Source organism: Panulirus ornatus, chromosome 2 (assembly GCF_036320965.1).
Source record: "Panulirus ornatus isolate Po-2019 chromosome 2, ASM3632096v1, whole genome shotgun sequence".
Lineage (NCBI taxonomy): Eukaryota > Metazoa > Arthropoda > Malacostraca > Decapoda > Palinuridae > Panulirus > Panulirus ornatus.
Window position 1 is genome coordinate 23214316 of NC_092225.1, and position 14376 is coordinate 23228691.

At 37.1% G+C, this 14376-nt stretch overlaps 1 protein-coding gene across 4 annotated transcripts in view; it reads right to left on the bottom strand.

The window, feature by feature from the left end:
* The window catches only part of LOC139754228 (phospholipase D2-like), a 96863-nt gene that overhangs the window by 30554 nt on the left and 51933 nt on the right, over positions 1–14376 (bottom strand). For 2 of the 4 annotated variants that reach the window (XM_071671549.1, XM_071671531.1), the window contains exons 14-19: positions 13914–14051; positions 9495–9633; positions 5160–5299; positions 3904–4572; positions 1280–1354; positions 830–1011 (exon numbers count right to left, since the gene is read on the bottom strand). In XM_071671549.1, coding sequence (XP_071527650.1) covers positions 830–1011; positions 1280–1354; positions 3904–4572; positions 5160–5299; positions 9495–9633; positions 13914–14051 — 1343 coding nt within the window. The remainder of the gene's footprint in view (positions 1–829; positions 1012–1279; positions 1355–3903; positions 4573–5159; positions 5300–9494; positions 9634–13913; positions 14052–14376) is intronic. The other 2 variants (XM_071671558.1, XM_071671541.1) reach the window with 1 other exon arrangement.

The following is a 14376-nucleotide window of genomic DNA, read 5'->3' on the forward strand; positions in this document are numbered from 1 at the left end:
TTACCAAACTCCGTCACCAGCTTCTGCAGTTTCTCACATGAATCCGCCACCAGCGCTGTATCATCAGCGAACAACAACTGACTCACTTCCCAAGCTCTCTCATCCCCAACAGACCTCATACTTGCCCCTCTTTCCAAGACTCTTGCATTTACCTCCCTAACAACCCCATCCATAAACAAATTAAACAACCATGGAGACATCACACATCCCTGCCGCAAACCTACATTCACTGAGAACCAATCACTTTCCTCTCTTCCTACACGTACACATGCCTTACATCCTCGATAAAAACTTTTCACTGCTTCTAACAACTTGCCTCCCACACCATATATTCTTAATACCTTCCACAGAGCATCTCTATCAACTCTATCATATGCGACTCTCCAAACTATACTCAGAAATATTTCCCTACTAGGAGGATATGCATGAAAAATTTTGTTAAATATCACTAATAGAACCAAAAGTGCAATAGGTACAACAAAACACCTTGAAAATCTGAGGCCCGAGATGGTTCAACACACTGCCCGTAGATATGGGAGACACTGTTAGGTGTGCAGTGAGATATTCAAGAGGACCCTGGATAATCACTTCCAAAATGTACAAGACCAGCTAAGCCTGCAAACTGTAGCCTTCAACAGCTTGGTCGACCAATGACCCAAAATCAACAGTTGGATCTTAGCCCAAACTATGGGAACAGAAGACCTCTACAGATAACATAAGGTAAATACAAGGTAAATGTATTTGATTCTATCCATTCAAATGGTAAATGAATTCAATAATATAATAAATAGATGTTAATGCAGTTCCACAAATTGTGAAAATATCTTACCTTTAAATGGTTCATCCAAATTATCCAGATCTTTGCTGATCCAATTGACATAGTCCTTCCCCACCCATAAATGTATTGAGGTTGTATCTTCCATGGTGACTACACTGTGAGCTTGTGCAAGTGATGAACAGCTTCCCATTCTGTTCTTGTAACCAAATTTCAGCTTATGCCATCTGTGGAAGCTAAAGGCAGCAAAAGCTACATTCAGTGCATACCAACAACAGCATGATCAAATAATATCTCTACACTGTAACTTATCTTAAAATGAATTCATATTTTCTTCAAATAAAAGTATCAAGCATTCAGCTTTTGTTAGCTAATGTGAATCCCACAAAAATTATTTTGCTTTTTCAAACTGGAACTTTTCATTGCTTTAAAATCAACATATATCTAAAAATATATATCAACTTCAAGATTAGTAGTGAAAGATAAGCTGAAAGGAAAACAAACCTATTTCTTATGCTCTCCAATTTCTCTCCATCATCTGATGATTTGTCTGAAATTTCAGACCCTGAGCTGTTTCTCCTGTAAATTGGGACCATGCAGAAATATTTCACACAATTAATAACCTGAAAACATTCAAATTTACTGTACCATGCAGGATAAAAACATTCAAATAATGCTAACACACGATCCCTATAAAACTTCAATGCTAGGGTTAAAATCTTTATGGCAGTATTTGGACATGCATCACATCTGCTAATGTCTATTCTAAGTGTTTTGTTTTTAAATAAACCCACTGTGTGGATCTTGTGAGTAGCTGGCATAATCCAGATAGTAGATGTGTACCCAATTTTATTTTGCCTATCCTGCACCATTACAGTACACAGCTTTATTATTAGTAATAATCAAAGACAAGCAAAAACAAGCAGCCTTTTCTCTTTTTTTTCCTCAGGAACTTTGTAATAACTGTAAAGAGTACTCAAAACAGCACTTCCAGTGTGAAAAACACATTCTCAAAAGCAGCGAGTGGATATCTAGACAGCTGGAAGGGTAGCATCTTCATGATGCTATTTCTATGTGTTAACGTATCTTTTTCTATGTATGTAGCAGATGCTTGTAACTACTATGTGAAAAGTGCAGTGCCTGAGTTAAAACTTTTTTGTAATACAGTTCAAAAACAACAGAAAGCTTTTTCTAAAAGCATACACAAAAGGTGTAAAGAAGTTATAGTTATACATTTTTTGGTATCAGTGGCAGTACACTGCATGTTGACTTAATATGTATAGGTACACAACAAAATCTGGATAACCTTTTTAAGTTTTACCTCTTAAGGAACAGCATAGTTGTCGTTATGCTGACATGACTAATTCTGAATAAACCAAAACATAATACAGAACTATTTACTGTTACAGAATGTCTCGTACTTCAAGCAGTAAAGATTCTCCAAAAGACTTGGAACTCAATATGGGCGAAGTATCTTACTTCATCAATATTCTTACACTAAAAATTGTCAAAACTGCTCATTCTGCAGCAACTGGCATAGCAAGTTTCCTTGGTTGATATACAGCATCAATTTGCTATATTTTGTTTCTGATGCCATAACTTTCTTCAAACAATTGGTGTGGTAGAACCATGCTTTGTAGTTATTTCATTCTTAAATGGAAAAAGTGCTTTATCTAATTGTCCAGTCACATACAAAATTTGAAAAAAGTGCTGCTTTGCTTTAGGAAAATTTTCAACTTAGTTCGTATCATTTGGTCAATTCTAGTAAAAGCTTTTTATTGCCCACTGGCTGTTCAGAACAAAAAATGAAAACTATCTCGCAAAAACTCTGGATGGTATTATATAATTGTGTAGTCAGTGCTTACAACAGAGATTGTAAAGACCTTATCTTTTAAACATCTAATATATCTCAAACATAATTCAACTTATAGCTAAGAACGATTCTTGTTTAGCAGTAAAATTAGGAAATGGATATGCAAGATACACCAGCAAAGGAATACTGGAGAATCTTGCTAAAGGCACAACACTTCTATTGTAATCTGTGAAAAAACTGCTGATTCTATCAGGACTACAGGTTTCTTTATGCTAAGAGTGATGCAACTTTTCTTTTCTTTTCTGGGGAGAAGTTTTGATAAATGGATATTCTCAAAGTGAAAATAATAATTGCTGTATAATTTGGACAAGGTCAAGCAAATAATGCAACATAGTGGTGAGATAGCTTCTGCAGCACGTTAAATGTAATGATAAACAGACTAGGGCACACAGGTTTAACCTGACCCTAACTGATAGAGTTTTGGATGTAAAAGTGGCTAGAGGATTTTACTATTTATCTGAATGTTTGTATGAGTGTATCTGCCAGCCTTTGGTGTATGAATTATTTCATGACACAGCAAGAGGCATATCTCAAGAGTCTGAAAACTTTGACATAGAGTCTGAAAACTTCTCAGCATATCAGAAAAAAGCTGAACCTTTCTGTGGAGAACTATTACTTAGGTAGAGGAAAAGTCTCAAAGTAAACAAACATTCTGAGGAAACTAAGTGAGGGGACAGCAATAACAACAAAATAGCTAAAGAATTTCTAAAGCAAAGATCAGTAGGTGACTCTGATGCTAGTTTGTTTTTAGCTTTTCCAGTTATCAATAAACCACTGCCTTTGCCGAATCCTGCAGATCAAGCTACTGCTGTACAGCTTTTAAATGATACACAGAATGCATTTAGTAAAAAAAAAGACAATAAATTGCATGGATCAAACTCTGATAAGGTATTTCAACTTTGTGTAATGACTATAGTAACAGCAGGTTTTGTATGAAACCTAAGAGGCTTAAAAATATTCACCACAGGAAAACAGCAAAGGTAAACGTTACCCAAGCAACCATACTATGATAAACATGCAATAATGTTTCACTACAAATGTTAGACATTTATTGGAATACTCACAAAAAGCCAGGGCAAACAATGCTTTATATTAATTTTCAACTTTTTCAGCATAACCAACTGCAATCTACTCAATCTGTGGATTACAAATATTTCAAAAAAATTCATTTACTCTGAAGATCAACTAAAGACTAAGAGAAAGAAATCACAAAACACAGTAAATATTCACTCAAGTGGCTGAGTATTTTACTTACCGGTGCAACTGTGGAAGCTTCTGGGCTGTCCAAGCCCTCACTTCCCGGCCTTTCTCTTTTACCTCCTCAACTAGATCCATCCCCAATCTCTTTACTTCCTTAAAGCTTTTCCCCATTCTCCTTTCACGGTGCTCCTCATCACTGCTCAATTCATTTGAACAAGCTGCATCCTTTGGTAACTTTGAATCACGCTTAAAAAATCTAGCTTTGGTGTTTAATTTCTTAGTGATAGGTTCCAATGGTATAGTTTCAACAACTGATGATACTTGGACTGTTTTTCCATTATTCACTTTATCTTTAGGATCTTTAGATTCACTCTCATCCACTGGCACTTCTGTTCTGACTGTATCACTGTCATCAGTGGTGTCTTCACCCAGTCTAAATACCATGGGAGGATTTTCACTTATGTCTCTGCTTGTGTTATGATCTAGTGTCCTACACAACTCAGATTTACAACTGTTCAGGAGAATTGAAGAATCAGTTTTACTGTGTGTTGTGTCTTCTAAGGTGGAAGTTTCAAAAGACCCTCTTCTGCTACTAGGTGCTGAGCATGTGACAGTGTTGACAAGCACTTCATTAGCTCCCCGCACCAAGTGTTGCAAAGCACCCTTTTGTGCCCCTGGACGGGCTGGAGTGGCCTGCACACCAGCATGGCCAATGTCTAATAGCCTGTGTTATGAAGAAATAAAACACATATCAGTTATAAAACATTAATACTGATGAGCTGTATCATTTCAACATTCTAATACTTTATGACAAATGTCTCTCAAGCTCCAGATACAGAAACCAATAACTGCTATTACTTTTGAATAAAATATGGAAGACAGCTATCCCTAACAAAAAGGAGGGTGAAATAATTCATATCAAGGTGAATAAAACCAATGTACATACAAGAAACTGCTCACAAGAAATTCTTAATGCTGATGTGGGGTTTCCAGGACTGAGTGGAGGATATGGCTCTATTCAACATATATTGCAGGGTTGAGATGTGGCATTTTGTTCAAAAGAGAATGCTTAAAAGAAATAATTCAATACTACACATATAACAGCTTCTTTAAAATTATCTAGAAAGTCTACACTGGGGAAGTAGCTGTCCATGCTCTTTACCTGCCTATGTGGCTGAGGCTGCAACCAAAGTTCAGCAAAGTTAACTTCCACAAAAGGTACATGTAGCCTAAGAGATAGCACCCAAAGTAATTGCAATTAGTAAAATATAACAAATAGAGAGAGAAACAGAAATTATGAGCTATTCATACTTGTGTCTGTAATCATCCCATCGTCCAAAGGCCAGGTCGATGCCACTGATGAATGCATACATCTGGTCAATGATGACCAGCTTCTCATGATGAGCCCAATAAAGTACCCCTCCTGCCATATGATCAGGGTGACGAAGTACCTGTACAACACACATAAATTACATGTACTGTAGTACAACAACTGGTTTCCTTAGTCGATATGATTTAACAAGAATATGTATATATGAGATTCCCTTGTTGGTATGCTTGGTTTCATTCTTACTCAGGAGTATTTCCAATACACAGAGATAATGTTTCATGGTTCTAAACTGGTCAGTTATGTTCTCTCCAATGAATGTAATTTGCATAGTCATTCCCTGTCAGTTTAAATAGTTTACTTACCTACCAAAAGGATTTCTAAGGCATCACTTATGTAGCAAGTCCTGTAGGAAGAGTCTTTCTATTTCCTAAAAAAAAACTTTTTCTCTCTGAGGTGGAGCCCTTTAAGAATGAGATATTCCTTGAGAATATCAGGTTAAGATTCAATCTGTACCCTTAATGAGGAAGTTCTGCTATACTCATCTTTTCCAGACAACCTACAGACCACCTGAGCCTATGCTCAACTGGTGCAGCTCACTCTCAACCAATCAGACAACCTACAGACCACCTGAGCCTATGCTCAACTGGTGCAGCTCACTCTCAACCAATCACTGACCACCTCTACTTGATGTCATCTTCCCATCAGCTCACATAAACTGGGTCCCCTCACATTTTCATGGATCACAACTTCACCCAAAGGCAGCCACCAAATGGCACAAAGAAAGGTTTTCTATAAGGAGGGAAAGGCAAGGTAGGATAAGAAATACTAGATAAAACTGCCCACAGAGTAATATCTCTGGAAGAAAAGGTATGTCATTCTTCAAAACCAACATTTTGCTCCTCATGTTTTATGCCCTTTGAGCATGAGAGCATCCCACATGAAGGAGGAGGGTCAAATCCATCAAAAGAGGTAAACAGATAAATACTTTCACTGGCAATTGGTGCAAAGAAAACTGACACTCCTGGAAAAGGAACCCCTAATCCGCCCAGATCCATCACAGATAAACTTAGGAAAAATTTATGAAAGGAGAGAAAGAAAAAAGGGGACCACAGGCCTCTACTTTTGGCTTCCTCCAATAAATAGTAGTCATGGAAAACTAAGGTACAGGCCATCTCTTTTACATTATGTGTTCTAGTGTAAGGCCTAAGTTGGGCCAGCAAGGATAGTTTCCTTCTCCAAGTAGAGAAACAATGTTTGTTTAAAAAAAAAAAAGTCCACCCACTTTTATTTTCAAAGGTGATTCATGACTAAAGTTTTTATGTGGGTACAAGCATATGACATTCTCAAGGTGAAATCATGGCACATATGACTGCTGAGACCAGCATATCTACCAGTGTGAGTACCAGCAACTCACCTCAATGTGCCTCAGGCTATCTTGAGGGAATTTCACTTCTGGACACTGTATTTCCCCACCTGTGTTTCAAGATGGTTGGCTCTTACCTCTTTAAGGAGGAGAAGGCCCAAAATTTCGTCTGAAAGCAAGAAAATGTGGATACATGTGAGATTTCTAAGCACACTTGACGCTCAGAATGTACTTCAAGAACCTTGCCAATTCCATGCTTAGACATCTGCAGATAGCAATCATGGCCAAAAGAGAGACGACAAAGTAATAAAATGTAAGTGTGACACTGCCTTTAAAATGTATGGGGGAAGTGGACAAGTTTTTTGCAGACACTAAATTTTCCTTAGAAACTTCAGATGCCCTCCAAAAGATTTCATGAAAATTGGCATAATGCTCTCTCGGTGAAACTTTCCTAGAGAGGATGAAATTGGAATCATTTCAAAATTCAATTGGGATCTTCTTGGCAAAAAACTAGTTTTGACAATAACTAGACTCAGAAGTGTTCAAGAAAAACACAGGATGATTATTGTAAATGAACAAACTGTGTAAATTGCTTAGTCTTTTTCCAGTACCCAAAGTTAAAAAGGAAAGTTAAATGCCAGTACAAGTTTTATCAACAGTATGAGGGAAAATACTTATGAAAGATCCCACTCAGACAAAAGGGGAGAGGCAACAGGTCACCCAAAAAGGAACAAACTTAGATGCATAGACAAATATGGTCAGTCAAAGTCAAACGAAAATCCAAGAAAAGGATTCTTAAAGGGCAATCTTATGGAGGACAAAATCATATCTTGTCATGTAATTGTCATAAAAGAAACTACGAAGGAACACACCAGAGGATACAACTGGGTTGTATGGTAAGCCTGAAGAATACTTTGGCAACAGCATTGGTTATCTCAACATGGTGTTACCAATGTCATTACACCTGAAAAAAGAAACCTATTTGAGGAGAACATGAATCAAACTATGAACTGGGAAAAGCAGAATCTGGTTTCAAGGATCATAATCGAAGAAAGGAGTGCCTGTTATCACTAGACCTGGACACCACACGATATCCAGCCAAACCTTGCAAACTTCTTTGACATGAGTAGCCTTCCAAAGAGGGTTCTTGGACAAGGGCATGTATTTCTTTTCATTAACTCTATGAGGTACAAATTTCAAACAGCCTCTGATAACTAAGCACTGCAAAAGCCTAGTCTGCACTTGTATGCAATGGCATTATGGGAGATGATGAATCAAGAAACTGTCAGTTCCTTCATAATGATCTGAAATGATCTCCATATCCTTACCCAACAAGCTGCAACTACCTGACCATTGGACGAATGAAAGCCCATTCCTAGATTCGATCTGTCTTTCTGAACCCTAAGATAAACTACACGAGTTTTCTATGTCATGGTCTCTGGAAGTAAATTTTTGGTTGATTAACCAACTAAAGAATCGAGAAGCCACCCATGGGGGATAGATGACTGTGTGTGGATGACTGTGCGCTACAAGAAGTAAGATGCTCATGATTTTTTTTCAGGGTTGTCATTTTGCACTTTCCCAGAAACTGCTCCACATGATGTCTAGATATCAAGGTCAAGGACCATAAGACAATCAGAGCAACTGCATAATTCCCAGCTCGTCCTCGGGAATACAAAAGAATCAATCCGAAAGTCACTCCATCCCTAACCATGTAAGATTCATTGGAAGCTAAGCTGGATTACTACAATATAGATGATATATCCACACGTAAAATCTCTATAAAACAATGCCCTTGGCATAAGAATTTCTTTTGGAGGTAATATCAATGGAAGATGGTAGAAGGATGCCAAAACCATTGTTTTGAAGAATGACAATTTTTGGGGGCAGAACAAGACATATTCTAAAAATAAAAGAAATAAAAATAAATAAAAAAAAGCGGGTTATGCATAAATTAAAAGAATCAAGTTGAACTGCCAAATGTACAATTCAATTTCAAAAGCTAACAGAACAGCTGATCTGGAAAGCAGTGAAGTGTCAAAAGGCCTCCTTAAATCAGGCTGACTGTCCAGCAGTAGGTGAAGGACTAGCAGATGATCTTTTGAATAAATACATGGGTATACAAAGAAAACAAATCCAAAAACATTCTCTCCCTGTATGAATCCTTCTGTGGACTAGATTCACTACAGGGTCTATAAAGTCCTGCTCTACATCTCCATTATAACAATAACTGTGTCATGGTTGACCAGAATCTCCTCTTGTCAGGGGTGTCAGAGTGATTTCCTTTCTGACCCCCACCCCAGACTTCTAAATGTTAATTTAGTGCCTGTTGAGTTATTGCCAATGTCCTTTCTGTTAAGGAAACGGATCTGTAAGTACAGGATGTTAAAGTGTGAAGGAGGAGAAAGCTTTATATTTCTACTTTGAAGATGGTGATTGGTTCTAAGGTAGTATGGGTGGAAGATGTCTAGCGCTGTTGCAATGAACTGATTGCTAAGCACTGTGAAGGGAGATTGTATTGAAAATAATTGACTCCTTTATATAAAATATGATTGCATGATGCCTGAGAGTATAAACAATTCTGATATTGTATTGATAATATGGTGATACAACAGCACATACACTTTCCTTATATTCTCTTTGAATATTTTCCTGCAATTCTAAATTCCCCTAGCAGTATTTTTCTCAATCCCTAATTATCACTTTCCCATATGTACTTTAGGCAAATTTTTTTTCCTCTTATGTATTCTTTATCTACACAAGAAAGTGGAAATTTATTCAAACAAATGAAAGCCAAACCAATGAACAAAATTCTTCACTAAATGTTTAGCATGTTGATGTTGGCTTTTTGATGCTTGAGAACATCAAGAATATCAGACACCAAAGTTTTATGAAAATGTGAATTTTGCAAAACACAAAAAGATACATTTACTACAAATATTAAATCAAATACCTTGATATTAGGATGAAGTTGATTGAGAGTCTGTTTTGTAAGTAGTGAGCTGATGCCAAGTGCCAACTCTACCTCTTTATACAGTAGGATAAATATTCGTACCCCACTATCAGCTTTCCGTCTGAGTACTTCTCCCAATCTGTAACATCAGCCTATTACTCTCTTAATCAACTAGACTTAAGGAGATGATAGTAACTAGAAATTTAAAATTCAGATACAATAAAATCCTCTCTCCTTATTGAGAGGAAAAAATAGTAACTTCACCGGAAAATGTCTTTAACTAGCAATATCAATACATATGACATAGTAGATACTCTAAATGAGTACAATGATTATCAAATGGATCTTCACCTTATCTAAAACATTTCTATTCTAAGTATGATAAAAGGTAAAAAAAAATCAGTGAGAATATCTGCAAATTCATTCATATTAACTTTAACTGGATATCATTCAAATGATAAACATAAAAGAAAATTCTTTATCAGTGATAAGATTAAACATTATGTCAAAGGCTTAAATCAAGCAAGGGAAAAAAATAGTAATAAACTGGAAGATCATTATGACTATGCAGGCTCTCTCAAATATTCTGGCTAAAAGTAAAATGTCACTGAAATTCTTGATCAGCATCTAAAAGTATGAAAATCCATTTGCAGTGGGTTACAGGTTAATGTCATAAAAAGTCATAAAGACTTAGTCACTGCCACAAAATCAAATAATCTTTGAGCACTGAATTACATAATGTTTCTCTCAATTCACAAAGAAAGAAGCTGAACACTAAAATATTTTGTTAGATTTTTAAAACCACACTAAATGAAAATGCTGAAATTCATTGTCATTAAAATCCTGATCATTCATATAAGTACCTGGAGTGCCTCAATTACATACAGCTAAAAGCACTCATGCACATCCTCAATCCATGCCTAGCAAGCTAAAAAGAAGCATAGAATTCCATACTTACAATAGCATTTTTGACATTTTCACTTTGCACAAAAAAGCCAATTTAACAAATATGACCAGAGCCTCCATTCAAACCACCTCTTTAACAAAAGGTTTCCAGTGCATTTGATATCCAATCATTTTTCTCACTTCTTCAACTGAAACATCCTTAGCCTTAATCAATTCTGTCACTGGATCTATTCATCTTTTCTGTGATCTACCTCTTCTCCTTGTACTTTCTACTGTAATTATCTTACCACCTGCCTTACTTTCTACATGGACATACCATATTACGTGCTATACATTCTGTATGGCCGAACCATCCTAGTGTACTTTCATCCATCTCTTTTCTAATACCTTCTTCACACCACATACACTTCTTACATCTTATTCTTAACATTATCTATCCTAATTCCACCTCTATACACATACTGTATCATGTTTCTATAAATCTTGTTTTGACCTATAAATCTTGAATTTCATATACAGATATCACAGATGAGTCAAATACTCCATGAAAGATTTTTATACACTTCATGCTTATATTTTTTCCATTAATCAGAGCTGTCATGCATAAGCCACAGTGGGAGTGCATGTGGTGTTACCTGAAGAAGGTATTAAAGATCAGTTTACTTCGAACATGGGAAAAGGCGATCAAGTGTTTGGCAGGTGGGTGCATGGGGGGAGGATGATCAATTTCATCTTTTCCAATACCATTCTTACTGAGGTCTATATATCTCAACTCACCCAAAACTTCTAGTCCTTAATTTTTTTTTTTTTTTTTTTTTTTTGCCGCTGTCTCCCGCGTTTGTGAGGTAGCGCAAGGAAACAGACGAAAGAAATGGCCCAACCCACCCCCATACACATGTATATACATACGTCCACACGCAAATATACATACCTACACAGCTTTCCATGGTTTACCCCAGACGCTTCACATGCCCTGATTCAATCCACTGACAGCACATCAACCCTGGTATACCACATCGATCCAATTCACTCTATTCCTTGCCCTCCTTTCACCCTCCTGCATGTTCAGGTTTCCGATCACACAAAATCTTTTTCACTCCATCTTTCCACCTCCAATTTGGTCTCCCACTTCTCCTCGTTCCCTCCACCTCCGACACACATATCCTCTTGGTCAATCTTTCCTCACTCATTCGCTCCATGTGCCCAAACCATTTCAAAACACCCTCTTCTGCTCTCTCAACCACGCTCTTTTTATTTCCACACATCTCTCTTACCCTTACGTTACTTACTCGATCAAACCACCTCATACCACACATTGTCCTCAAACATCTCATTTCTAGCACATCCATCCTCCTGCGCACAACTCTATCCATAGCCCACGTCTCGCAACCATACAACATTGTTGGAACCACTATTCCTTCAAACATACCCATTTTTGCTTTCTGAGATAATGTTCTCGACTTCCACACATTCTTCAAGGCTCCCAGGATTTTCGCCCCCTCCCCCACCCTATGATCCACTTCCGCTTCCATGGTTCCATCCGCTGCCAGATCCACTCCCAGATATCTAAAACACTTTACTTCCTCCAGTTTTTCTCCATTCAAACTTACCTCCCAATTGACTTGACCCTCAACCCTACTGTACCTAATAACCTTAAATATGCAAACTTATACAATACTATGCTCTCCCATCCCTTTTACAAATTAGCATAATATTCTTATTCACATGCACATTCAGCATCCTCTTCTTACAAACATCATTGAAACGACTCACCATTAATCCTGCATCATATGCATACAGCAGCAAATGTGGCAACTTCAGTTTTGTTTCTAAATGATTAAGCATTACATTATAATCATCACACCCTGCTCTCATTTTACACTGTGCCCAATCATTCGAAAATATCAAGTATCTACACTGACCACAATTTTGATGTACTCTCACGTGTAACTCAAATCACTCCCTTGCACCACTACTTACTTTCATGTATGTTTTACTTCCATTATAAAAGCTCTTAAAATAGTACTTAAAAGTCTTGCAAGCTGAGAGTCTGACATCAAATGGACCATGCTCCAGCATAATAAGCAGTCAAATCTGTGCCCCTTACCTTCATGTAATGGCTCTATGCAGGCATTCTCCCAGTCCTCAGGCACTCCATCTTCAGCCATACATACACTGAAAATTATGACTACACGATCATCATCGTCACCACCATCCTTATCAACTCCAGCTGCTGTGCCACACTTCATCTCATACTCTTGTCTTTCTTTCATGCTTGCTTGCCACCTCCCACATTAGTGATATAGTTTCAGGAACAGATGACAGTACCTTGAAGAAGATAACCCTACCTGGAACCTTCCTCTTTTCTTTCATTTAGATAGTATTAACAGAGGTGGGAGACATTTCCAGCATCTTGCTCCCTCCCTTCTTAGTTACCTTTCAAAACATGCAGGAGATATGTAGGTAGAATTTTTTCTCCCTTATTCCCAGGGGTATATATTGTACACATTTATATATGTTGGAATGATCAAGATACTCCATAGGTGCTACACAAACATAAATTAAAAAATCCTGGCTTAGACAAAATTTTGAACTAAAAAGGTATCTTGCACTCAAATTTGGCTGTTCCTTTATCTGACAGACCTAAAAACAGAGCTAGAAAACTTCAATCAGAAACCAAATGGGCACATGCAAAACGTCGCATATTGTTAATCTTTTTAATTTCTCCAGCAGTAAGTCAACAACGTTTCACTCTATGAAACTGATTCAAACACATATCAGCTATTTATATCAAGATCAGCATTCTCTTATCACTTTGTCATAATCTGACATTTATGGGTTGAGTCTGAGATGAAACATATCTCCACCCTAGCCCAGTGAGATGATGTCTAAGTTGGAAGGCCAGTACCTATATGAAGCCTGGTGGCTGATGTTCAGGCAAGGAAGACTGCTATGGTCTATGCATGACACCTCATTTATCTTCTCTGAGATGATGCATAATGTATATGTGTATAAAAATGACAAGCAAGTAATAAAAGACATAATAAAACTACATATGTATCATCCATAAATGGATTCTGTTAGCCAATGAAAATTGGTTGCATGCTGTGTTTTATCCAAAGAAGTACTATGTAGGAACGATCCCTATAATTACATGATCCCACTTCCTGTTTATATAATTCCTAGGATTTTCATCCTTACATCATCTTACATTCACTGAAAGTCCTTATTACTTATGTGCTTATATAGATTGTGTTACCAGGCTCTGCCTGCAAGAGGTTAAACCATGAGTGCAAAGTCATCTTTGGTGAGGGTGGATAATAAAGAGTGCAGTTTTGTTAAAGAGCTACTCATTCCAAAGGAGACTACATTTCCCTGTTACTGCAGGAGCCTGTAGAAAGAGGTCCTAAGTAACAACAGGACTCCTTAATGGAAATCAGTCCTAGAGTAATTATCACTAAATAAAAAATACAGTTACATGTAAATTGTAGCATATAACCCAGGGTAACTAACCTCCATTGGTGTCCAGTTAAGTCTGGTCGCTTCAGGTATATTTGTGGACTCATCCACCAATCGGTAATAAAAATCTCTTCCTTTGCAGCCTCAAGCATATCTGCCACATCCCACATGTATCGAGCACCATCCACATACCTAAGAAATAAAGATTATTGCTGTTTCCTGTGGGGTGGGGTGACACCAGGAATGGATGAAGGTGAGCAAGTATAAATATATACATGTGTACATATGTATATATATGTGTATGCATATGTTTATGTATATCTATATGTGTATATGAGTGGATGGGCTGTTCTTTGTCTGTTTCTTGGTGCTTTCTCGCTGACGTAGGAAATGGCAATCAAGTATAATAAATAAATATGTGTATGCATGTATATATATATATATATATATATATATATATATATATATATATATATATATATATATATATATATATATATCCCTGGGGATAGGGGAG